This window comes from Cloeon dipterum, chromosome 1 (genome assembly GCF_949628265.1).
Source record: "Cloeon dipterum chromosome 1, ieCloDipt1.1, whole genome shotgun sequence".
Lineage (NCBI taxonomy): Eukaryota > Metazoa > Arthropoda > Insecta > Ephemeroptera > Baetidae > Cloeon > Cloeon dipterum.
Window position 1 is genome coordinate 11270752 of NC_088786.1, and position 24499 is coordinate 11295250.

Here is a 24499-nt window from a genome sequence, read left to right on the forward strand (position 1 = left end):
ATCACGTTGGCCATTCCGACTAAACAGAAACACTGCAGTAAGTTGCCGCATCCCAACAACTCCTTTATTGGCCTGTAGAAAACACTGCAGTGTTTGAGTTTTAGTGTTTTTTTGTGAACGTTTTTCGATAATTTGACATGTCCTGGCAGGTAATATTGTCGTTCAACCATCCTTATACCATTTATAAGCAGTTTTCGCACATTCTTTTCGTAATAAGCTGGCTGGCAAGTCCCAAAATTCTTATCTCCGTCCGACTTGTTTCCTCGATTGGTGAACGCGCATGTGTGGCATACTTTGTGTCAAACACCGCAAATGTGTGCCTTTAAACATTAATTATTCGGTATCTAAATAATGCTGTCGCGGAATTGGAAATCGGGTCTCTGTTTGTGAGCCTTGATGGCTCAGCTGCGTGGTATGCCAATCGCGGAAAGGTCGCGGACGCGCGCAGCTCCGGCGCGACACCGACATTTCATTTGCATGATAATGCTGAGTTTGCCCCTCGACCCGTTAGTTCGTTGGGCTGATTGCTTTCGTTTCCCTTGCTTTTCCTCTTGAGTGTCTTTTTCAACTTGTTGATATAGGAAACAACCCCGATTAAACAGCCACTTCCCTCCAAAATCTCCCCTTGTCAAGGACGCTCACGCAGCAAGCGGGCGGCCGCTCCTGGCAGCTGGACAGCTGCTGCTCTGAGCTCTTTCCAAGCCTAACATTAGCTGCTGATCAGTTATAAAATTTTCCATTATGCGAGCACACGTAGCGGTACTTCCGCAGTAATTGCATCTCTTCTTGCAAGCTTGGTGAATTAAAACGCACTTATCCTCAAACTTTTCTCCTTGTTTTTTTTTCGAATTTGATATAAATTGAAAATAAAATTCTATTTTTTAGTATTGTTTTATGTGTATTTGAAATAACATTTTCCAATTATTAGCTTGCTGCAAGCTGCAAGGGCGTGTTTCAGTTCATATGAAAGCTACTTTTTACTTGAATATTCTTATCTCTTTTTTCATTATCTTTTCGTGTCACTTGTGTAAACCGTTGATAAATCATTGCTTTTGTTTCAGGGCCAAAGCATGGATGAAAGCAGTCCGCGTACTTTGTAAGTGAATATATTTATAGTTATCATCAATATTTCCACTGTCTTCGTTTTTTGTCCTAATTATTTATTCATCTTGAAAACCCTCCTAAAATTCCACTTTCACGGATACTTGTTTATGCTGAAAACTGAGTTGAAACTTGTGGTTTTCTCTCCGCAGATACGTGGGCAACCTTGATGGCAGCGTGTCTGAGGATCTCATTTGTGCTCTCTTCTCCCAGATCGGGTCTGTCAAAGGCTGCAAGATCATCAGAGAGGTATAGTGTAATGTTAACACTTGTTTGGCTTTAGAAAGGTAATCTAAAACTCGGCGCAATGAGATCTATAAGATCAGTGAACTTGATACGCAAATCTCCTATTACGTTTCTCTATGGATGCTATCGACCGAACAATCCGCTTGGATAGCTCAATAACTAATTTGGGTGTTTCCGTGTCGAATGGAGTTAAACGTTCTCCAATTCGTGCGAAATGACTGATAATATTTTTTTGCTTCCCAGTGGAAATGACATAAATAGTGGAACAAACCTCAAAGCGTTCTAATAAATACGGAAGAGATGAGAGTGGCTCCGTAGACTGATGAGAACACAACAGGTGTGTATCACTTTTCTCCTTGTATTTTGCATGGACAAATCTTTTAATGGAAGCCAACATGAAAAAGCCAGCATATCACAGTTTTGACCAGGGGGGTAGATTATGTGTTTTTACAAGGTGTTTCCTTTGTTTAGAATGCAGTTTCGTTTGTTTTACCAACTTCTTCCCATTTTTATAATACTGAGAATAATCAAAAATTTCTTGTTGTATCCCACAGATCTGAAGATCATTTTGTAAGCTGTGGTGGCAGCCTTTGAATAAAGCAATGTAGCAATAACGGAATTTGTAAATGTGTTCTAGTCACTTTGAACATGACAATATTGAAGCTACACAGATAAAAGAGTTATTGCTGCATTATTCAGAGTTCTCCCTTTAACGAACAAAAGGTACAAATTTTTAATTTCTATTGTTGGTCCATTATCGTGCGAGGCTAAAAAGTAAAGCTTGGATTGGATGCCGGACAAAGCTGGATGGTAAATTATTGTTTTTTTTTCCTATACACACCACTTGATTTGTCATGGCTGTCTGATAAGGTTCAGCTGGTAAGCCAATTTTTGCTTATATTTTTTATTTTTATGTCCCATACATATATTTTTGGATTCTCACTCTTTTATTAGAATTACAAGGAGAAAAGTGTACATATCTGCGCTTACTAGAAGTGGCCAGCGTTGATGCAAATAAACCTGGCCACTTCTATTGAGCTGTGCTTTATATTCATCTTCCTTTTTAATGTCTAGGTCAGTCAGTCTTGCGAAGGCAAGTGAAACAAAAAAGCACTCATAGTCTTGATCATAGCAAATGCACACGTGTTTTCCACACAACTCTTGTTTCATTTTGCTCCTCAAGTTTGTTATTGTTTATTAGCAAACGGAGTTATTTTTCTCTTTGTTTGCGGCTTGAGCTGATATTTCCTCTCAGGTGGCTCCTAACTCCACCACTTTTCTCTCTAAAAAAATCTCTCAAGCGAATCCTCTTTGAGTATAGCTTACTTAACGTAAAAGAATTTTCCAACCGACAAACAAAAAACTTAAAAAGAATTGTAAGTACAATTTCTGATTACCTTTCTCTTTCTATACATTTCTATTAACAATAAAATGCAATTGGTCTGTTTAATGTAATTTAAATGGTTCTGACTAACTCACGAGTCACACGGTAGGTGAATATTTTGTTTCTTTCTGTTGGTGTGCAGTGTAATACTTCTCTCAAAACAGAGTGACTAAATTTAGCTGTACTATTTACGAGAGAGTTGCGAGAGTCTTGTCAAACGCACTACCATTCTGCCGCTTTATGAGGAGCTGTGCAAATAAATAAAGAAGTTGGAAGTTTGCACCCCACTGTCAAGAGCAGGAAAGAGACGTCTTGTTCGCTCCAGTAGGAAGCCAAATATCACAGAGTTGTTTTAATTTGAAATGCGCTGTTTTTCTTTGAAGGAATATAATCGTCAAAATTACATAGGCCTTGCAGCATTATTTGGCTCTTTCTCCTGTTCTCTCGCTCGCTAGCTCGCTCTTCTGGCTTTGCGCGGCAATATTGTTTTTAGTGCTGCGCCGTCGACGCCGGGCCCTGGCAATTTCAAATTAAATTCCTTCCCCTACCTTAAAGACTAATACCCTATGGGCCTTCTTCGCAGACACAATGGCTCGGCTATTACTGCGCATTTGCACCAATGCAATTTCATTAGCATTCTAATTCGCCCAGCGATGAATTCTACTCCCAGCTCAGAAATTTGGCTGATTGGCGGAAAGTCAGATTTACCACGCTCGATTTTTCAAGAGAAAAACCTGAGTTTGGTTTTGTAATTGTTGCATCGTATTTTAATTATTGGTTTAATTTATTTTTCATTTTAATAAAATGTATTGCACTTCTTGAGGTGAAAATTGTGGTAACCCTCTAGATATATTCGCAAATAATGTTAGCATTGAAAGTTCTTCAAAAAACATACAAACACTTACAGCTTTTTATCAACTTTTTGAAAACCTGGGGTTCTATTTTTATACCACGTACTTTTTATAAAATGGATTGAGTTGGACTGCGTGAGAGAATCCAACTTTTTTAAACACAATAACAATTTTAACTGGTTTTGTGGAATATTTTCTCTTTCAATGAAGTTTTCTACTAGTCATGTTTATTCGTATTATTCAATTATTCTTACTTGGGAAACAAAAGTTTTCAAAGATAGTGCTGCACCTGCGCCGTTCTGGTAGGATGATTCAATGAATCTTGCGGATTCGCATAAAGATAGCAACTTTGTAAGTAAGGAAATCGTCTCTTTTTAGCACACTTTCCGTATCGAAAACCGCCTCGAATTCCACTTAATGACGCATAATTTGAGAAAGTAGGAAACTTCGCTCGACTCCCGATAGTTCAATCAAGCTTCTAAATGACATAAATGCCGGTCGAATTTCTAAAGCAGATGGCAAACAAACGGATTAAGAAGCGCAGCTACACGATCAAGAACACAAACCAGCAGTGTTGGGGCTTTTAATTTTACGGAATAATTTCCTTTGAAATAGCCGGTGGCTAGAAATTGGAACGGCCGGTTTATCTGCATGTTTTCGGCTGTTAAGCAGCGGCAGTAGCAACAGCTCGGCACATGATTATTTACACGGGCAGCCGGAGCAAGTGTGCTGGTGGTTGATTCGATAAATCAATACAGGCCACGCAGGTTGTATTGTGCGGTTTTTGTTAAATGGCAATTTGCAAATTGATACACTGCTGGAATGAGGTGCTGGATCGGACACACGCGCGCACGGTATCAAACACAACAAGTGAATATCCCGCGCCAGATATAATTCCCCTTGCAGCTCCGCGGGTAAATTGCTTTATAATTATGTGCGCACTGGCTCGTTTCGCGGCCGGATCCACTCTGCCCGGTCAGACGGAAAAGTATGAATGTATTATCCAGCAGCGTTATCTCGCGAGTTGCCGGTGGGAACCGACTAAGTATGAAAATGTGGTCGGAAGAAGAAAGTTCGTCCAGTGGGCTCGAAAAGCGCCGCCTCCGGGGAATTGCTCATTTCTTCCACTGTTTGTGGAGTAGCGGCGCGGCAGGTACCTTACCCGGCGAGCGGCGAGCCAGGTGAAGGTGAAATCCAGAGATATCCTTTTGGATCGAGGTCATATTGTCTCATCTCCGTTCATGATTATTAAATTTAATAGCCGGAGAGGAATGCTGGCGGATGGATCGCCGCATGCACGTGGACCTCCATGCGCTCTCTCTTCTTGCGTGTTTCCACCTATTTGCGAGGAATTCGCTTTTGTCATCTTCAGCAGAGAAGTTTGAGTTTGTTATGCACGCCAAACACTTTTTATTCGGTCTCATACTAATGCAGGAGGGATATTTTCTCCTGTAATCACTGAATTCGGGAGTGTGCGTTACCTCCGATCGCAGAGGAAGCCAGTCGGGATATTTGCTATATTTTAGTGTGTTTATTTGTTCCAGGCATGAGCTCGCGACGGGCAAAGTAAATAACAATTTGATGTTTAGCGCTGCCTGGGCTTTAATTTAAGCGTCTGTTTACTCGGTCGCCTACACGTTCACAATCGGCCAGCGAACGTCAAAGACCTGCCCTTTGTTTTTGCCGGGTTAATTGTGCAATTTAATCGTTTTATCGACGTCTGGCGGGTCTAAAGGAATAGCAGTCGCTCTTTTTAACTATGCAGGAAACGGGAACGGAAAAACCGAGATGTCCTCTTTTTCGCGAGTATCCTAAGGGTGTTTAGCTCAAAGATATGCTTGAAAAAGGAATAATTTTGTCTGGTTTGCTAGCAAAAGCAGAAATGGTCATGAGATGCTTGATGATACCCATTATGAAACTCACTCTGCGTCTTTTTGCTTTATAATTAACTTCTGCAACTGTGTTAGCTGAAGGTTGCGAAAACTGGTTCTATCTTCGAGGATTGTTCCAGTTTTTAAAAGTCTCCTAATTTGTATTCTTGTTTGATCATCGCTGTAGATCATTAAAAGAAATTTGATATATTATGAAAGTTGATCTAGAATAAGTGTCGACTTGAATGCCTTAAAAGTAGGAAATTAATGATTTGAAGATTTTTCTATATCGTTCTTACATCCTGGGAAATCGTCTCTTTGATCCATAAATTTTAGGGTTGGATGTAAAAAAAGTTAAACATCTTGACTTCATTCTTTTTTATGTCGCGCCTTGATCCGAAACTGATCATGATCTCTCACCTCACAATTTTTATAATGACAAAGAGACTTGCCCTGGTTTAGAAATATATCGACGTTTTGAAAATAAATGATAATACAGAGGAAATTTCCTTCACACCCCGCTGCGTCGTCCGTGAGCCGCAGCATCTCTAACAACCACAATTATTTTTAGATCCTGGGAAAGTGCCACAAAGCACACACACATTTTGATATCTCTCTAGTGTCATTGGCATTGATCATTTGAAAAGGGAACAACTTTCAGCTCTTTCCTCTCATAACAAGCGCATAACCTTGTCGCAGGTGCGCTGCTCGCAAGACTCATGACGACGGGATTAGCATCATGATGAGACAGTAACAAATATTTCCCACACACTCGCATCCGCGATCCCGGCCAAACAAAGCAATTTTAAAGAAGTGCTATCTCGATTTCAGCTGCTATAGTAATTATTGTACAAACATGCCTTTCTGCGGCTCCGAAATCATGTTTTCTGAGGTCATAGTGTGGCCATTTGACAGCGCCAATTTTAGCTATTGAGTTGGCGGAGAAAGGCGATAATGATCACGCCTTCGTCTCCTTTTCCGTTTGCTCCATGCACGGCAGCAGTATTTTACACGATCGATCGCGGCGTTTAATCTCAATGCAATAATTATGATTATTACTTTACCGTGACCCTGAAAGACTATATTGTGGGTAACAGGTAGGAAAGAAGGAGGCTGAGCGCACAGGTGAAAGCAGAAAGGAGAAGAGGTGCGGCGAGCGAGCGAGCGATGATGATGCCGCTGCCAGCCTCTCACAAATTCTTTTTATGTTAGGCCACCTTTTTCATGGCTTACTTTTTTCATTTGCAGCACCCGCTGCCGTGCATGTTCGTTAAAAGAATGGGTAAGCTAACCTAAGACAGACACACAGGCACATAACTCAATTTATTTTTCGCTCCGCGCCTGCTTTTAGGGATGCGGTAATGAAGACTTCTTCCTCTTTTCTCGTATTTCATCCTTTAAAAATTCATTTACCATAAAAAATGAAAAAAAAAACGTGCCGCACCACTAGCTGGGAGGCATAAACTTTCAAGTCGCCTTCCTCACAATCCGCGCGTGTGGCTTGGAAGTGCGCTAGAGAAACAAACAAACTGCGACTATAATTTTTTTGCTAGCTTCTGAGGTTTGTCCTACACACCACGCATAGAAATTTGCATTTTATTCTCCTTGTGACTTACTAAATATCTGTAATCGTCGCTGCTGTAGGCATGAGGACCGTTGAAAAAGAAAAATCGATTTGAAATTTAAGGACTTCACAACAAAATTAACGCACTGCAGTAGGTTAACAGAAGGTTAACAGTATTCTTCAAACTTCAAATAACCGTTGGCTTGTGTTGTTGAGCTCATGCTTTACGTGCACTTGCAATGTAAAAAATCCGAGCTATGTTTGGGCGTCGAGTGCGGACTGATTTGCGCATTCATTTGCATTTCAATGACCTTTCCTGCATGCGTGAATTAATATCACGGGACGAATGTCAAGCGTTAAAAAAGACCTCAATTCGGGGGCAATAACTCGAGCTGGTCCTTTTCTGGACCTTCTAGGCACTTGCGCCCATGTTATTCGTTCGCGAATTGGAACGCGAAGTTAACGCGAGTTGTTCGGCATCAGGAGGTTGACCATCTCGAATAAGGTCAACCGATGAATAGTGCTCCACAATAATACAAATAATGTTTGCCGGAATTACTCATTTACCAGGTATTGAGGAATTTTGTTGACTTATATTTTTTAGGCGACAATACTTAGCCTCACTTAGTGCAATATTACTGTCTAGCAAATAAATTGCTGTTTAATGTCGGTAAAGAAATTGCAGAATAATCATTCTAATAAGCCCCTTCTCGCATGGTAGTTCACGGTTTATGATCTCTAAAGTTAACCGTTTTATTGGATTGGCTCGAATCTAATATTTGAATCCTAAGTGATTATATGAAATAATTATATAGTAAATTCATAGGATTTGCCAGCTAAATTTTATTATTTTTTTACGATTTGACTAGACGTATGCGTATTTTTGTCTGAAAATGCTAAAAAATCATTCATAGAATCTGGTGATTATTTAATCAATTTTGAGCGAGCTATGAATCCGGCAAAAAGAAGAAAAGCAATTTACACAATCACTTGTAGAGTTTAGCAGGTAATATAATATATATTGGCTCGTGTTTGTTCCCCTTACAAGTAAATAAGTAATAATAAGCGTCAGGATTATTTTTTGGAAAGAGATTGCAATCGGCTTTTCTTTCAAAGTGAGCGCTCCACAAACAGCGAGTGTGTGTTCAATCACTGATGCTATCTTTGGCAAGATTTCATCTCATCCTCCACAGGGGTTTGTGAAAGAAGTCCCCGATAATCGCTGATATCTGTATGAGCGAGAGAGGAAGAGGAAAGAGAGAGAGAGAGAGAGAGAGAGAGAGAGAGAGAGAGAGAGAGAGAGAGAGAGAGAGAGAGAGAGTTTGCTACAGCAGCCGACTTCTCACAAATATTTGCGAAATCCATCACGCTCGGATTATTCAGCTCGCATTTTATTTATTTGCTCTCCATGAGCATTAACTAACTAAACGGCAAACTGGAAGCCTGTCTAATTACGTTTTCTCATCCGGCTTGCTTAGACGCGATAAATATTTCATTAGGTATCCGTAATGTGGACCAAGGAACGATTTCATCATCGCCTACCTACCTGCGTGCCAGCCTACCTGCTGAGGAGACGCACATAATGAACAGCACGGTGAGGTGTCTTAGTGACCTCCTTCCGCTGCTGCTTGGAGATCCTTCGCTGATGCTTGCTGTAGCCAACAGACATGCATACACATTCAATTGGACATGCATTCGGATACCAATCCTATCGGCCGGCGGTTTTCATGGAGGCAGATATTATGAGCCTCAAATTATTGTTTCCCCGGAAAAAAATACGTTAAAGTGAAAATCATTAGCGGGGCACAGCGTTTTTATCCAATAAATTAATAAAACAATGAAATGATAGCCTAGATTTAAAACAATTTAATTTAGAAGTTGATGGTGTGACAGGCAGAGAAGATTGAATTTGCCACAATAACTTGATTTAATTGGGTGATATAGTTTGACAGAACACGGCGATCCCCTTTGTCAGGAAGAGTTTACGTTTCACTTTTTTTTGCTCTTCTGTCCCTTTCCGGGGACCGGGACAAAGCGAAGATTTAGTTGTGAATATTAGCTATTAATTTTTTTGTCATATGTCTTAAAACAAAGAAGAAATACACACAGGATTAATATTTGAATTTAAAATGCTGAAAGACTCTATTCTGTGTAGAAAATAAAATTTGGATGTTTAGGGAGGGCGATTGACGAGATTCCGACACTCATAATATCCTCTTATCGGTTTTATTCCGAAATGGCTAAAGCCACGTTTTCGACGATCACTGTTTTAGAATTCTCTGGAACACTGCGGCTATGAATTTTGTTTTGGAGGTAAAGTACTGCTGATGAGACCTGTGGGGCCAAAATAGCCGCAGTACAGCAACATAACGCGTCATTCGATTTTTCCTCATTAATTTTCACTAATAACGTAATAGCTGACCATTAATTTTTAATTTGCCATTCAGAGTAGATTTTCTTAAATTTGAATGCTTGAAATTTCCTTGCACTCTTTTTAAAATTAAATTTAAAGCTAACTCCTAACCCAATATTTTTTCAATACATTAAATTTTCTCAACTAAAATAATGATGGGTAATTAAACAACCGCACGTACATTTTTAAATCATGTACCTTTCACTTTGAAGAACTATCGTTACGTCTACATCCGTCTGCGTCAATTTTTTCCGGTGGCAGTATGAAGTAATAAATTTTATTGAGCTTGTAAACAATGACAAGAAGGCGAAATATGATTATTGCTGCATGAGATGCGAATGAACCGGCAGCAATACATTATGAATTCTTTTTAACGCCTCCAGAGAAAGAAATCTGTAATTCGTGATGAGCGAATAATAATAAAATGCAGACTATAATTCCCATGGTTGATTCATGGCTGTATCAAATTTAGTTTCGCCAATCTGAATTAGTCGACATTATTTTTTCATCTACACCGCATTATTTATTTATCTCAACGTGATTTACGCATCCTCATCCATGAATGACTCAATATCCGACCGTCCAAATTGGAATAATGGAATAGAAAGCTCGCGTCGCGATGCGTTCGTTCTCTATTTCGTCGGGCACAATAGAATGCACGACTGCCTGTTACCTGCGATGATCTCGTTTAATTTTTGCGATTTCATAACCGCGTGTCTACTTGCTCGTAGTCCCCGCAGCCAACAAGCCAGACCAGATGCGATACACATTTTTGTATACGACCCGCACGACTTTTCCCACGCCGGCCGATTACTTTTTATTGCAAGCAATTTTACTTTTAAGCCTCTCTCTCGCTAAAGTTTTATCTCGCGCGTCGTGATTTTTTCCTCATCTTCACGTTGCCGGGAGACGCAGCTCCTGCTCGCAGGGTTAATGGAGTTAAACTTTTGCGCATGCATGCAGCAAGAAACTTTTAATTTCCCAACATGTCTCACATTTTCTCACTTGTATGCGTTTGTGTACAGTTTAACTAGACTTTCTGGAATTACAGCGCCCTGCTTCGCTTCATCACGGCCAAGGATAATTTAGAAATCTAGGTGACCATAAATATTTAAATTTTACTGCAGCGCGCACTGTTAAGTTAAATTCTCTTGGAAGTTTATTGCTTTTCACATATGCAGACCACTGCTGCGACCAGCGTGAAATAATGAATGTGTCTTAGAGAAATCTATAACCAAGCGGCTTCAATTTTTGACACCCTCAAACAAAGTCAACTTTGTGGGTGTGGTTTAAAAAATATCGTGCAAGTGAAGTAAGCATCTCGCACGTGAGGTTTATTGGTCTGAAATTACGAACCGAATGTAGTAGTTGCGTCAGCAGAGAGAGAGAGAGAGAGAGAGAGAGAGAGAGAGAGAGAGAGAGAGAGAGAGAGAGAGAGAGAGAGAGAGAGAGAGAGAGAGAGAGAGAGAGAGAGAGAGAGAGAGAGAGAGAGAGAGAGAGAGAGAGAGAGAGAGAGAGAGAGAGAGAGAGAGAGAGAGAGAGTTTTTACTTGTGAACCCATTAGCTCTGCAACACTTCGCACTTTTGAAAAACTCCATCCTCAGAAACGTACGTCTGCAGTTGTGGGAACAAAATTGAGGGAAGTGCAGAAGCTCGGCGTGAATTGCTTCGCTCGTTCACTTGCATACAATGAATCGTAATAATGGCAGAAGGAGATAGCAATTAGGGTAATGACTTGCAGTCTGCAAAATTTGCAAATCCCGCCGCTACTGCAAGCTAGTGTGGATCTCATCGTTTCGTTATCTTCAGCAGAGATGAGACAAATTGCTGATGGAAAGTTATTTGTTTTTGTGTAATGGTCTCTTCGTTGCCACATTATTCCAACATTTCCTATGGATAAAATATCTTAATAAATCATCTTAACAAGAAAAGTGAAAAAACACTGCTCTTGCGATAGCAAATGATGCATTCTGCACTTAAAAGCTGGCACAAACAGAAACCAGAAAAATCGAGAAGCTATAAAAAGATAAAATTTTCTCTGTTAGGCTCTTTAAATTCACAGGAATCATAGTTTCTAAAGCTTAATTTCGTTTTACACTAAAAAAATTAAACTAAATGCTGCGGTAACAGAAGATTGCTTTCTCACGGTCTCAATAATTATCGTTCGTGCACGAAAACTTAAATATGTAGCTTCTCTAACTTTAAACATTGACTTTCAGCACTGAAAATCCCAGCGTTTTTCATTCCTGTGTCATTTTGAGGAAAACGTAAATGTATTCCGAGCAAAAACTCATTTAACGACGCAAATCCGCTCTCCATTCATAATCTGTACGAAGCATAATCATTTTATGCAAATTAGGCCATGTTACGAAAGAATTTGCAAATAGGAAGTGGCGGCGTGGAATTAGAACAAACTTCCTTTGAACGGACAAATGCGAACATGAATCGTGCAAGTGAAGCACTGGAAAGTAATAATGATATGCAGTAGCAGACTTTGTGTTGTTTCTGTGTCCAAAAAATCTGCATTCAATCAATCCTCGCCCGTCAGCGTCGTTCTCACTCCTTGCAGTCTGTCAGTAATCCCGAAAACTCATTTCAATTTCTGTTGTCGGCCGGCTGGCTGGTCTCTTTCTCTCACTATACACTCGAATGTTATTTTTCGTGATGGGAACGATACACGAAGAGTGAACTCGCGCAGTCAGGCTAGGGAATTGTGCAGCAGTGAGGTCCCCTGTGAGCTTTTATCTAGAGTCTTATGGAAATACAGACAGCTCCAGCACAGACTCATGCGATTTTTCTGCTGCAGAAAACCTGTTTTTCGATTCTAAAGCATGCAGATTCGCGTACAAGTATGCCACGCCGTTTCACATGTGTGCTCAGCTCTGACGCGAGCCGCATTCCTCGGAGAAATCATTCTGAATATGTGCGTGGGTATTCGCATTTTAAATAGTCATCGCACGGGTGGGAAAATCATGTGAAAAGGAGCAAAATACTTTAAGTATCTTATTTGTAAATTTTTAAACTGGCGATTGGACGTTGTTAAATACTTTGGGCTAATAGGCTTCAATCGTATAATATGTGATTTCCCAACACAAGTTGAGTCACTTTTTATTGGTGCGCATTCAATCTTCTCTTTGGTGTAAAGTTTTTATATTTTATGTCAGCACTGCAATAAAAAAACATTAATTTATTTCCCTTCTATTTTTATAAAACGTGTTGGGTTAATGTTTTTCGCCACTGACTTAACTTTTTGCGTGTTGTCTGCAGTTGTATTTTTTGTATTTGTTTTCATTTGTAGCTTGCTTTTTTAATTTCTATCCGTCATATCCTTCCTTGTCTAAAGATAATTATCTAATGTACTTTTAATTTGCTTGGAAAGAAATGAATTGCTATAAAAATTCACAAACACTAGTCATCAGCTAGATTGCAGCTTTCCTAACACACATTAAAAAATATTGTTTATGTTTGCCTGGTGCATGTGGAGCAGCGCGTGCATTATTGTAGTGATGATGATTCGAGAGTGTAGCAAATGCTGCTTTTTATCTGGCAAAACTATTCTTCCTCTGGCTCTTTCCTCGACGACCGCAGAATCAGCGAGCCGTGTGATAATTACGACTTCCCCATCCACAATTTCGAGCGTGCCTCATTAAAAATAAACGCGAGCCAGCGAACGAACAACTGAGCCTGGGTGAATTCGTTGAAGATACAGAAATGCGTAATAATCGGAGAATTTCCCCCAGCGCCATTATGTATGCTCCTATATGTATGCCCTCTCTGTATCCGCACTCCAATTTTCTGTTTTCACGCGCTCCTAATTACATTCAAGTGCATTTTAATTTCGCTGTCGTCTTTTATAATAGGCCTGCGAGTGTGTTTAGATGGTGTGTTCTCTCCGCCGTGGCAAATAGACTATGCACGCGGCTGCTGGGGAAATATTCAATTAATTTTTATGTGGAAAAGTGGCGCACCAGCAGGCCAACATGCAACATCTTTGCTCTCCGTCAGCTCTGGCAATAAAAACAGTCAAATCGATGCAATAAACGTGTCTCTGCATGCAACTGATTAAAATTGGGCTGGCATCCGCAATATTTTTGCAACTGCGACCCAAAATAAATGCAAGCTGTGCTGGTGTCGAAATTCAATGGCCAAGAGGAAGATTGAAAGAGAAGGCGATGCTATTTGTTCATTTTATTTGCTTAGAAACGTAACTGGGAGCAGAATATTTATTTAAGAGTTGCGTGGTTGCGTTAGCTCTCGATGTCTGTAATAAAAATTTATCTTTCAATAATTTTGTTACCTAAGTGTGCTAATTCTTATTCGCATATTAAATAAAAATCGCTTGTCATGCGTGTTGCTATCTTTTGTAGCAGGAAGACAAAGTAGTAATGATATTTTGTCGGCGGCATCGGTTTCTCAGCCTGAGCACTCCTCTCAGCTTTGTTCCGCGAATGCAAACAAACGGCGAACGTGACCAAAGAAAGTTTTTATCCGGCGATAACCTGACAGACTGGGATAATCACCGCCTTATTTACATATAATATGTCACAGAGCGGTGCAACAAACTCCATTGGAGAAAGTGTACAACATGAGATGCGACCATATCCGCCTCGGCGAAACTTCATCTCCGATGTGCATCTAGTTCATTTGGTAGTGAGACGATCCTATCGAAAGTCATTAGAATTCGGTTGCACTTTCTTTATTTCTCGTCTGAATGCGGTGGTACATGTTAATTGCGGAAAGACGTCGTTTGCTTTGCAAATGGTTAAGAGAAAATTAACCAAATTGGTCTCTTCCCCCTGCAAAAGGTCCGCCACTTGTCCCTCGTCTGTTGTATGCAAATGGAAATTGTCAACACGTCATCTGCATAATAAATATTGCTTTTGTGTATAAATTTTGGCATGTAGGCCAGCGAGCGAGCTCTTGCCGCGCAGCCAGGGGCCACGTGGAAAGAGAGAGAGAACACACCTGATGTCACCGTTTTCAGCTAGGTGTTAAGTGGCCATATTGGTGATATGTGGTACAGCCGGTGCGCATTCTTCTTCGCATGGGCGAGAAGAATATCACTCGAGGGCATTTTCTACTCAGCCGCCGTCGAACAAGTTGATTGGGCTCGGCCGTTCGCCCGGCTGGCAGGATTTCTCTCTTTTGGGCTATCAATGAGGAGCGAGCAATAATGGGCGAAAATTTATTGGCTGGCATCACAAGCCGAATCCAAAGTTATTGTCTCGTTAAAAAGGAAATATTATGGTACATAAAACAAAGGATGGAGTTGGTTTTAAATCGCAATTTACAATTAGATGAGGCTAACAAGAGATAAGAAACCATGTAAAATGTCCATGAATAGTTATATTTTATTCGCAACCTGTTTTCAATATCAACAAATTAACAATGTTTTCGGATAACGAACAACCGAGTCTTTGAATCTTTTCTTATTAACACTTCATTTGAAAGCTAAAATGAATTTTTAAATTTGTCTTAAAATCTAAACATCAATAATCATACATTATCAATTGCATGAGCTGTAGTAAAGTGCTACGAGCGAGTAATGTTGTATTGAAACAAACTAAAAGTGAAAAATCTTTGCTGCGGGTGGCGTGAACTACTAAAATGAAATCATATTTGAACTGCTTCTTCAATAATATCATGATGAAATCTAACGTTTTCTTTATATGATTAACTTTTTAATTTGATGTTTTCCTCCAAATATTCCAAACGAAGAAAGCGGCACATGGTGCCAAGTGAAAAATGGTATTTGGCATTGAACGCAGGAAGCTTCCCATTGGCGAGAAAATAAAGTCTGCACTAAGATGGATTTGTTGAAAATTCATGCTACTTTCATCATTGTATACATCGGCGTAATTGCACTCGGTCGAAATCGCACTTGGTCGGATAGCGAGTACTGCAGATTGTTCACACATTTTCACTTTGGCACTTTTATCCCTGCGAATTGATTAGAGTACTGTACTGGAGCCAACTAGTGTGTTTTATCTTGGTCTGTTCATTCACATGGCTGCGATGAAAGTGTTTTCGCGCGCGGAGAGCTTTGTAGCATTCAATTCTCGTTGCTTTGCGAGAGCAGAGAAAAACTCGCACCTGCCTGCGATTTGCGGAAAGAGGCTCGTGCGAGAGCGAGTGAGCACTCGAAAATGTTGATTCAGAGCCGCCGGAATCGATCTTCTCGCTAAGCCAGCTACGCGCACCACAGCCGGGCGACATAGAAAAGTTTTAGAAAGTTAATTACCTCTTGGACAAAGACAAGAAGATGCTGCAGCCTCGGCGTCGAGCGCATTAATCACTTGTCAAAATATTCCAAATATTTGAAATGTGCCGCCGCGAGGAACGATCTCTCTGCGCCTGAGGTTTTTGCTTTTTTAATGCCCGCGCGGCGTATCAAAACTGTGCTCCAGCAAAGCAATTAAACTTTCCTCTCGAAAGCAAAAGTTTCCTGCTCTCCGCCCTTATTTAAATTAATAAAAATACTCTGGTGCCACGCTCTTTCTCTGCTCATCCTCTCTTTACTAATCTGCCGGACTTGCATATTTAATTTCCCCCCCCCCCTCTGTCACAGGTAAACCCAAAATCCCCCTTTCCACCCCTGTGCGCCGTGTTGTTGCGGGTATTAATCCAATTTGGCGCGGGCAAGCGGCATGTGCATCGCCATGTGCTAATGTCTGTGCTATGTGAGCCACGCTCGGCGCGATGAAGGATGCAGAATTCATAAATCCAGGACTTTAAAGCCCTTCGTCTTTATATACATCGAAATTCTTAGGGGGTGGCTTGCTTGACGCTCATAAATAGTAATAACTACGCGGAGCGAGTGTAATTTATTTCTGCATGAACTCGGCAGGCAACTAACTAATTTGCCTCCCATTCTCACAGTCCATGTAATCTGCTAAAAGGAGCGCAGTGAAGAAGAACGCTAGCTAGCTCGCTTGGATGGCTTTATTTCAATTAGCGCCTCACGTTGAATGTGGATCGGCGAATATCATTACCTTAATTCGAACTTGAATGCAGCCGCAGCCAATTTATCGTGCACCTCGCGGTGGAGCTATTAGGGAGAAATTCAAAGAGCTATTCACTTGGAATACAACACTTTCCCTAGACCTCGAAAATACATCACAATGTTTTTGTCCTCGTGTGTGCTTTGCAGTAAAATGCTGCAATCTGCGCCTTTCTTAGCGACGTATGATTCCTTTGAAAAGCCAGAGCTTTACAATTTTATTCTTTGGTGTGAATAATGAAGAATCTCTCCCTTCTCTTGTGATAAATGAATTTGATCAGGATGTCTTGGACAGTTTTTCGCGTGGTCTACATACAATACAGAGTGTAAAGAGGAAACAAACGGGAGATGTACATCGCTGCACGATTTACTCGATTTTCAGATGACGTCAAACATTTATTTCGCGAAATTCATGACTGGGCGAAGCACACTTAATTGGGTTTAGAACAGTTCGTGAGCTATTTCTAATTTCATTGCTGAAGATTGGTGTTCTTTGGTGTCAATTGCAATTTTATTGCATCGATTGAACGTGAAATGTTACACTTCAGTTCCATCACTGCTCCACGATCTCCAATAGCCAATAGCAGAGTTCCCTCAATGAAATGTTTAGAACCCATTGTTGGTACATGATTAATTATAAATTGCTTTGAAACATTTGATTCGACTGAGGCAATGAAGCGTTGGGTATAATTTGATGAATTAATAACTGCTTAAAACAATTTGATTTGAATGGATGTCATCTTGTGCATTTTTGCGACGGTGACAAACAACATTAAATCAATAAACTCTTGAAAAGTAATATTCCAATAAATGTAATTAACCCAAGTAAATATTTTTATGCAATGTTCAGATTTGTTTTAGACTAATTTGTAATTGTACGCAATATTTAATTCTGTTTTTTAATTTAGTATCTTCCATTTTTTAAAAATGTAACTGAAATATAGCAAAAGACTCGATATTTACAGTATTAAAAGTTTGCGAAAGTAACAATCTATTATTTCATGAGAAACTAAGCGTTACAGTTAAAAAAGAAATTGCAGAAACAAAATACTCTGGCAAAAAGTCGCATATCGGCGTATATCAATGCTGCTAAAGAAAGGGCGCGCGCGTGTGTACTTGCTTTCTTTCTCTGCGTTGGCTCTCGCGCCAAGATTATTTACAAGAAGCATCATCGCGCCGCAGCCAGCGAGCGAGGATGTGGACTACTTTCAATAAAAATCCTCCTCTCATTGTTACTCTATCCCCCCTTCACGATGGACCAGGTGGGCTGGACTTGGTGCGGGTCTGGTATATAACATAAGTTAGAATCAAAATGAAGGTTTTTAATAATAAGTCGGAGCAGAGAAGTGGTGTGTGCCTGTAATCGCTCGCTAAGAGGATACGCGTCTCTCACTCTTCAGTTGCACTTTCCATTCGGCCAAATGAAGAGATAGCCAGTGAGTGCAGGCTAATCCCAGTGTAGTTGAAGAATCGCTTTGATTAGGAATTACCTGACCAGCACAATGAAACAGGTTAGAATCATTTTTTCTTGTTTTTATAATACCCGTTAAACTCGTCGCAGCCTAAAACGAGACAGAGAGTAAATTCCTGATTACTTCATTGAGCGTATTGAAGGATTAGTACATTTCCTTGGAATAAATTCTACCATAAAATATAGTCTTCCGTGGCAATATTCCGTTTTGAATTAGTTAGCTGTATTTGATTTTAACACGTCCTTTTTCTCCCTGGATTAATGTGCCATCAATTATTAGCATTGTCGCAGTGGAATTATTAATTTGTGTCGTGTTTCCCGTCCGCGGGTTAATATCGGGCATCGCATATATGGCCTTAGCAATGACACTCGCGCGTCACAGACGATAATATTGCGCCAGCGTTAAATATGATTTCTCTCGGCGCTCGTTTCTGATTGAAGGTAGTAATTTGAGTTCAATTAATGCACGTGTACTCCAAAATAAGCTTAAATGGAATAGGTCGTCACTCATCAGGGCTATCAATAGTTCATATTGCCATCAGCGGGCCCCAAAGTCAGAGCGTGAATACATCCAAGCGCGTTATGAATTATTGCTTGCTTTCCATTGAAAAGCTGAATTCTATTGTTATTAAGTTTTACATTCACCGTTCGACTGAAATGAGACGTATAAGAGAATCTAACTGCTAACCGCAATTTTTATTTCGTATAACGTAAAAATATAATCGTTGCACTTAACAACATAATTAAGACCACACAATAATCACTACGAGGCTTGTAAAAACATTTCCCGCTCGCTTAAAAGAAGTGTAGCAGTTTCCTAAACAATTTTACAATCCTTTTATCTGCGGAGCTTGTGGGCAACATGTCCCTTTCGCATTCTGTGTTAGATGTCTGGGTGACAAGGACCGTTATTATTGTGAGAGTCCAATCTTACACACATTGACCTGCTTATTATATTCCTGCTGGCACTTTAGCGTTACACTGATGCGCGCCTTTTATAGTGTGCGCGGGCAACCAAATAATAATTCTCCTCGCGATAAAATTTTCTCCCGCCTCGCTTGCGATATAAACTCGGACGTATTATTTAATTGTTTTACACCAACTTCCTCGTTCCATCGTCTGCCCATACGCAAGCTTGTGGTCCGATAAAGTGATGGGCCAAAATGATACGGTGCGTGCTAAATAGGCTGTACGAAACTTTACTTAAATATCATGCGCCTGATTTATTTTTTCTACCTTACCAGATTATATTTTTAATTCTAAAATTACGAGTTTAAAAGCGATGCCACACTTTTGTTTATGTGTGTGGCTCGCCTTTGTTCGCGAGTGAGTAAACTTGAAGAATCCGGCATGAGCAACACAATTAAACCACCGGCCTGGAATTAAATGCTCGTTGGGTTGTTATTGTGGCTTTTGCACTACACTCTGAACGAAAGTGTATTATTTTATTGTATGTTAATTCAATCTGCGTTCGCAATTAAATTAGACTAGCAGCAGTAAGAGATTAATACAGGTTAGTTCATTGCTAATTCATTATATACAAATGAAAATTGCAGCGAAAGTATGGGAATGTATTTGAGAGGAAAATCGGACGTGTACCTTATGAATAATGCCCTCTCGCGCGCGAGGATTCAATTGTAGCCGTGTGAAATATGCACGGGCGTCTAAAAACGAGTTTTTTTTATCGTCTTTTTTAGAAAGAGCGAAAGAAGAAAGAAGCGACGGCGCGCGGTTGTTCACATTGCCGCTGGCCATAAATATTCATATGTCTGTATCTTAGAAGGTCAATGCTGAGGCCCCTCTGTGCTACTGACCTCTTCAAAAAGACGTGGTTTTCTCTGCACCTATTTCTCGATTAGCGCCGTGTTTACTGCCGCTTTCGGCTGATATGCTGACGATTTCTGTTCATAATAATTTCCTCGTCAGATTGTCTTACTTTTTCCCGTCAGTTCTGCAAATTTTTTATAACATTTTATTTTCAAAAGCAATGAAGAATATACATGCTCGCGTAAGCCACGTTTACTGATAATAGGGTCTGTACTAATAACCTGTAAGTAGTATAATATTATATCTCATTCTTACAACCGGTGTCACTTGTGCGATGTTTCCAAGGTTAAAAAATAATCTCGGCTACCAATAAAATATTTAGAATGCTCAATGAAGGTACATTAAAATAAACGAACTCTCCAACAAACGTGCCTCCGCACTGCGAAATCGTGATATCTGGGCTGTTATTCTTCCGCTCATGACGCGGGATTTTGGTAAACTTTCGGTCTTGTTTGGCTGCTGACGGGTTTTCATGAACGAAATATAAAGTAAACTAAAATATTTAATATATGTGCAGGTTTATGTGCTGATTTTCCTCGGAGCGATTGCACTCGTATCTGCTGATGATGACGCTCATCACATACACGAAGATGAAAAAGTAGACAAAGACTTGGAGCTTAATGACCTTGTTGCTGAGGCCGGAGGTCACGGCCCACCAACAGTTTACGGCGCACCACCGAAGTCATTTTATGGCCCTCCAAGACATGGACCACGTTCTCATGGTCCTCCGAGACAAAATTATGGACCCCCGAGACGACCTCTAGCACCAAAGCCTGCGTATGGACCCCCACCAAAAGTGGTATCTCATAGCTCGTCCGACTTTGTTTCCCACAATCATGTTCATGGAGCTGCAGGGGACTGCCCTCCTTTGACACCCTCAAATGGCCCGCCGCAGCAAGATTTCAGTAGCGCTCCCCAGCGTGTACCTGAGGCTAACATAATAACTGCTAGCAACTTCCACACCCACTTTAAGGGGCCACGACCAAACTATGGGCCCCCACCCAAGTCTCGCGGTCCTCCTCCAAGCTCGTCTTATGGTCCACCACCGTCTGGACCTAGCAATTCTTACGGTCCACCGCCGTCTGGACCTAGCAATTCTTACGGTCCACCGCCGTCTGGACCTAGCAATTCTTACGGTCCACCGCCGTCTGGACCTAGCAATTCTTATGGTCCACCACCGTCTGGACCAAGCAATTCTTATGGTCCACCGCCGTCTGGACAAAGCAATTCTTATGGACCCCCGCCATCTGGACCAAGCAATTCTTATGGACCACCGCCGCCATCCCCACCTAGTTCTTCTTATGGTGCTCCACCTTCCGGGCCGCCAAGTAACTCTTATGGACCTCCACCCCAAGCAGCCCCCATCACTTCTTATGGAGCTCCCCCATCTGGACCACCAAGTGACTCCTACGGACCACCACCTCAGTCTGAGCCAAGTACTTCATACGGAGTTCCCCGTGCTCCACCAAGCCCTCAGTATGGTCCTCCTCCCTCTGCTCCCAGTAATTCTTATGGTGCACCCCTAGCCAGCTCTGCTCACGGGCCCCCACCATCAGCTCCAAGTTCAAACTATGGAGCTCCTCCTGCACAACTAAGTGACTCATATGGACCGCCACCATCTGCTCCTGCCATACAACATGGCCCACCAGCATCAGGTCCTGGCAATGACTTTGGTCCTCCTCCCTCTATCAACGCCATTAGTACATCTTATGGACCTCCCCCATCTGCTCCAGCCTTGAGTAACACGTATGGACCACCACCTTCAGCTCCAGCCCCAAGCAATTCATATGGACCGCCACCGTCAGGTCCTGCTCCTAGTTCATCTTACGGTCCCCCTCCTTCTGGTCCTGCCCCTAGCAGCTCGTATGGACCTCCTCCTCTCCCACCGAGCAGCTCTTATGGAGCACCACCATCTGCACCAAGCACCTTGTACGGTGCTCCAGTTGGAGATGTAAGAACTCCAAAGGAACACCGCAAGCCAGGGCCTTTGGACCCTGAACCTTTAACTGGCCCCCCACCTGGCGTGGACAGTCCACCAACTAAGCCCCGCATCATGTATGATGGCTGGAAACCCATGCCTGGTCTAGTGGCTCACGCTCAAGGAGGCAAGGTTGTCCATGATTCTTCCACTCATGTTGAAGGTCCGCCATCTGACTCGTATGGTGCTCCTCCTCCACAATCACCACCTTCAAACTCATACGGGCCTCCTAGCAAAGGCATTTCTGGTCCTCCTTCTAACCACTATGGTCCACCACCAAAGCAAATTATCACATCTTATGGACCTCCACCAAAACATCATCATCCCCGTGTCCATCACAAGCGACCTTCAAACTCCTATGGACCTCCACCCCTAAGAGCTCACCCACCCCGAGACTCATATGTTCCTCCACCCAAGAACACATATGGTCCTCCACCTAAAGATTCCTACGGACCACCACCAAAGGATAGCTATGGTCCACCTAGAGGTCCACCTCCCGGACCTCCTCAAAACAGTTACGGCCCTCCACCCTTTAATATAGCTGGTCAGGAAGCAGGCCTCGACATAAATCCACCCAAAGTCCCTGTTAAATTCAGACCTCCTGTTCCTAATGGCCTTCTGCAGAGCATCGCAGTGAATGCCCAAGCTAACCAGGAAGGCCACCACCTTGTCAAGCCAGTTGGAGATACCTATTTGCCACCTGCCGTACCGGAACCTGGTAGTAATGTCCATTCTGCCCCCGCAGTGGTTCCTGCATTTACTGATGCCGCTCACGTTGGTCAAGTGACATCGTACACGGTCCAAAACTTTGGCCTCACTGGTCCTGAAATCGGAATTTCTCCTCAAATCACAATCGGAAATTTTGCGGAACCACTTTTGACCGCTTACAATATCAACCAGGATGCTCACCATTTTGGACCTAGTGGCCACTTTGCAGAGCCTCCTGGCAGCGTACAGTTTGCGCAGCAGCACATTAACCAAGTGCCATCAAACCATGCTCCCGCTCACAAAGAGATCCCCATCAAAGGAGATCATGGTACATACACCCTGCAGGTGCAAGCCTCTGGTGGTTCTGAACACAATCCCGACATCCCTCACGAACAAATACTCTCTCAAGACTTATTGAAAGACGTTCTTGCAGCCATCGAACAGAATCCCTCCGGGGGGCAAGTTGGCAGTCACGGCCATAATTTTGAGGTGTCTCCTATCCACGACATCAATAGTCTCGGTGATTTGCGATTCGCTGCCTCGGAGCACCATGACCTCAATGTTGCTGCGACAGATCACAGAGAAACTATTGCTCAAGAGCAACAAACCGGAAGCCCCACTTCTGCCACAGAGGCGACTTCGACCTCAGAAGAAATTAGCACGTCGACGTCTGTTGTTACTTCATCTTCGTAAATTTTAAGGGATAGAGAATGCTTGTGCTGTGCGTGTGGCCAATTGTAAGTTTGTTTTCGACATCACGATTATTTATTCATTTTTCTATGAGTCATCCATTGAGAATTATGTCGAAAATAACTTAAATTGAACAATTTATGTGCCCGTGTGTATTCTAGCAATTAACAGGAAAACCTACGTGGGATCAAGGGATAATACTCCTATTTAATCGAATAGGTTCGCACTGTCTTTGGGTCCGATTACTGTTACTCTTTTGTAAGATCAAAAAGATGGAAGTTGGAGTGTATTTTTAACACTTGTATTGCTCAATGAAATGCATTATTTTTTGACAAAATATTCAAAATATATATGCCCGACATGAATAAAACCAACTGAATAGAGTTAGAACCCACACAAGTTTTATTATGATAACAATGCAGAGTTTACATAAAACAATATATTCCAATGAAAATTGTTATGCCATCTGATGAACTAAATAAAAACAATATTTATAGAATTTGCCAGTTTTATATATTCACGTGATAAACGTTTGCATCAATCCCCTTCTTAAATTCGTACATTCAAAAGCAATAAAATTGGACGTCATAATGCACGCGATAAATATTAATTACGTCAAGCCACTCTGTAAATAAATCTGAGCGGCACAGCGGTGGTGTTGGCGGCGGCCGTCGATATTTGCATGGCGCATCGATTTTGTGTAATGGCGTTGATAAGTCAGAGCCGTTTATAAATTACACCATAATCACAATATTGATCTCTCCGGCTGCGCGAGTTGGTAAATCTGCACTCCAATAGAGCGTTATGGCCGCAGCTCAAATTTTATTATCATCACGCTGGTTCCTCTCTATCTGCATGGAAGTGCACTCTTCTCCCCCTGCGGTGCGGCAAGCAATATGTCATGTATTGCCTGCAAATGACTTTGCTCGCGCGCCCACACCGCCAAGCGAACGCTCTTCGGCCTGCACTCAAAAATTATTAGCTTTAATGCCGCCATATAGATGAAAAATTGGTTCTGCGTGCATCAACAGCAGTTAGTTTATTCTGGCACCCCCGTCTCCAAACTCCGGGCAACGTCTCACTTCCCGTCCTGAAACTTTGATGAAGCAGAGAGGCGAAGATATTAGACTTCCTGCGCGGGACCACCGCTGGATTAAAAGGGGGACGGAAAGCCAACCACCTGTGCGGCAGGTCGAACAATACTTAATAATTCGTCAGGCTGTCGAATCAATAAACAGTAGAACATGACACCGCTCGGCGTGTACACAAGCGTATGGTTACTCGCTGGTTTTGTCGAAAAATGTTCTAATACTTGCATGTTTAACGACTCGGTTGCCGACAGAAGGCTTTGTTGTTAAATTCCTGTAATTCTATACAGTTGATCCACGCGAGGCA

At 41.7% G+C, this 24499-nt stretch overlaps 2 protein-coding genes across 6 annotated transcripts in view; both read left to right on the plus strand.

Moving 5' to 3' along the window:
* The first annotated feature begins 24 nt into the window (after positions 1 to 24).
* The window catches only part of LOC135934186 (nucleolysin TIAR-like), a 117202-nt gene continuing 92727 nt past the window's right edge, over positions 25 to 24499 (plus strand). For 3 of the 5 annotated variants that reach the window (XM_065475739.1, XM_065475747.1, XM_065475740.1), the window contains exons 1-3: positions 25 to 149; positions 1062 to 1096; positions 1254 to 1350. In XM_065475739.1, coding sequence (XP_065331811.1) covers positions 138 to 149; positions 1062 to 1096; positions 1254 to 1350 — 144 coding nt within the window. In that variant the 5' untranslated portion in view covers positions 25 to 137. Of the gene's footprint in view, positions 150 to 706; positions 798 to 1058; positions 1097 to 1253; positions 1351 to 1590; positions 1685 to 24499 lie in introns of those variants that run through there. The other 2 variants (XM_065475741.1, XM_065475745.1) reach the window with 2 other exon arrangements.
* LOC135934184 (uncharacterized) lies at positions 17457 to 23603 on the plus strand. Its single transcript, XM_065475738.1, has 2 exons — positions 17457 to 17941; positions 20246 to 23603. The coding sequence occupies exons 1-2, from the start codon at positions 17933 to 17935 to the stop codon at positions 23105 to 23107; spliced, it is 2871 nt and encodes a 956-aa protein (XP_065331810.1). The 5' UTR covers positions 17457 to 17932; the 3' UTR covers positions 23108 to 23603.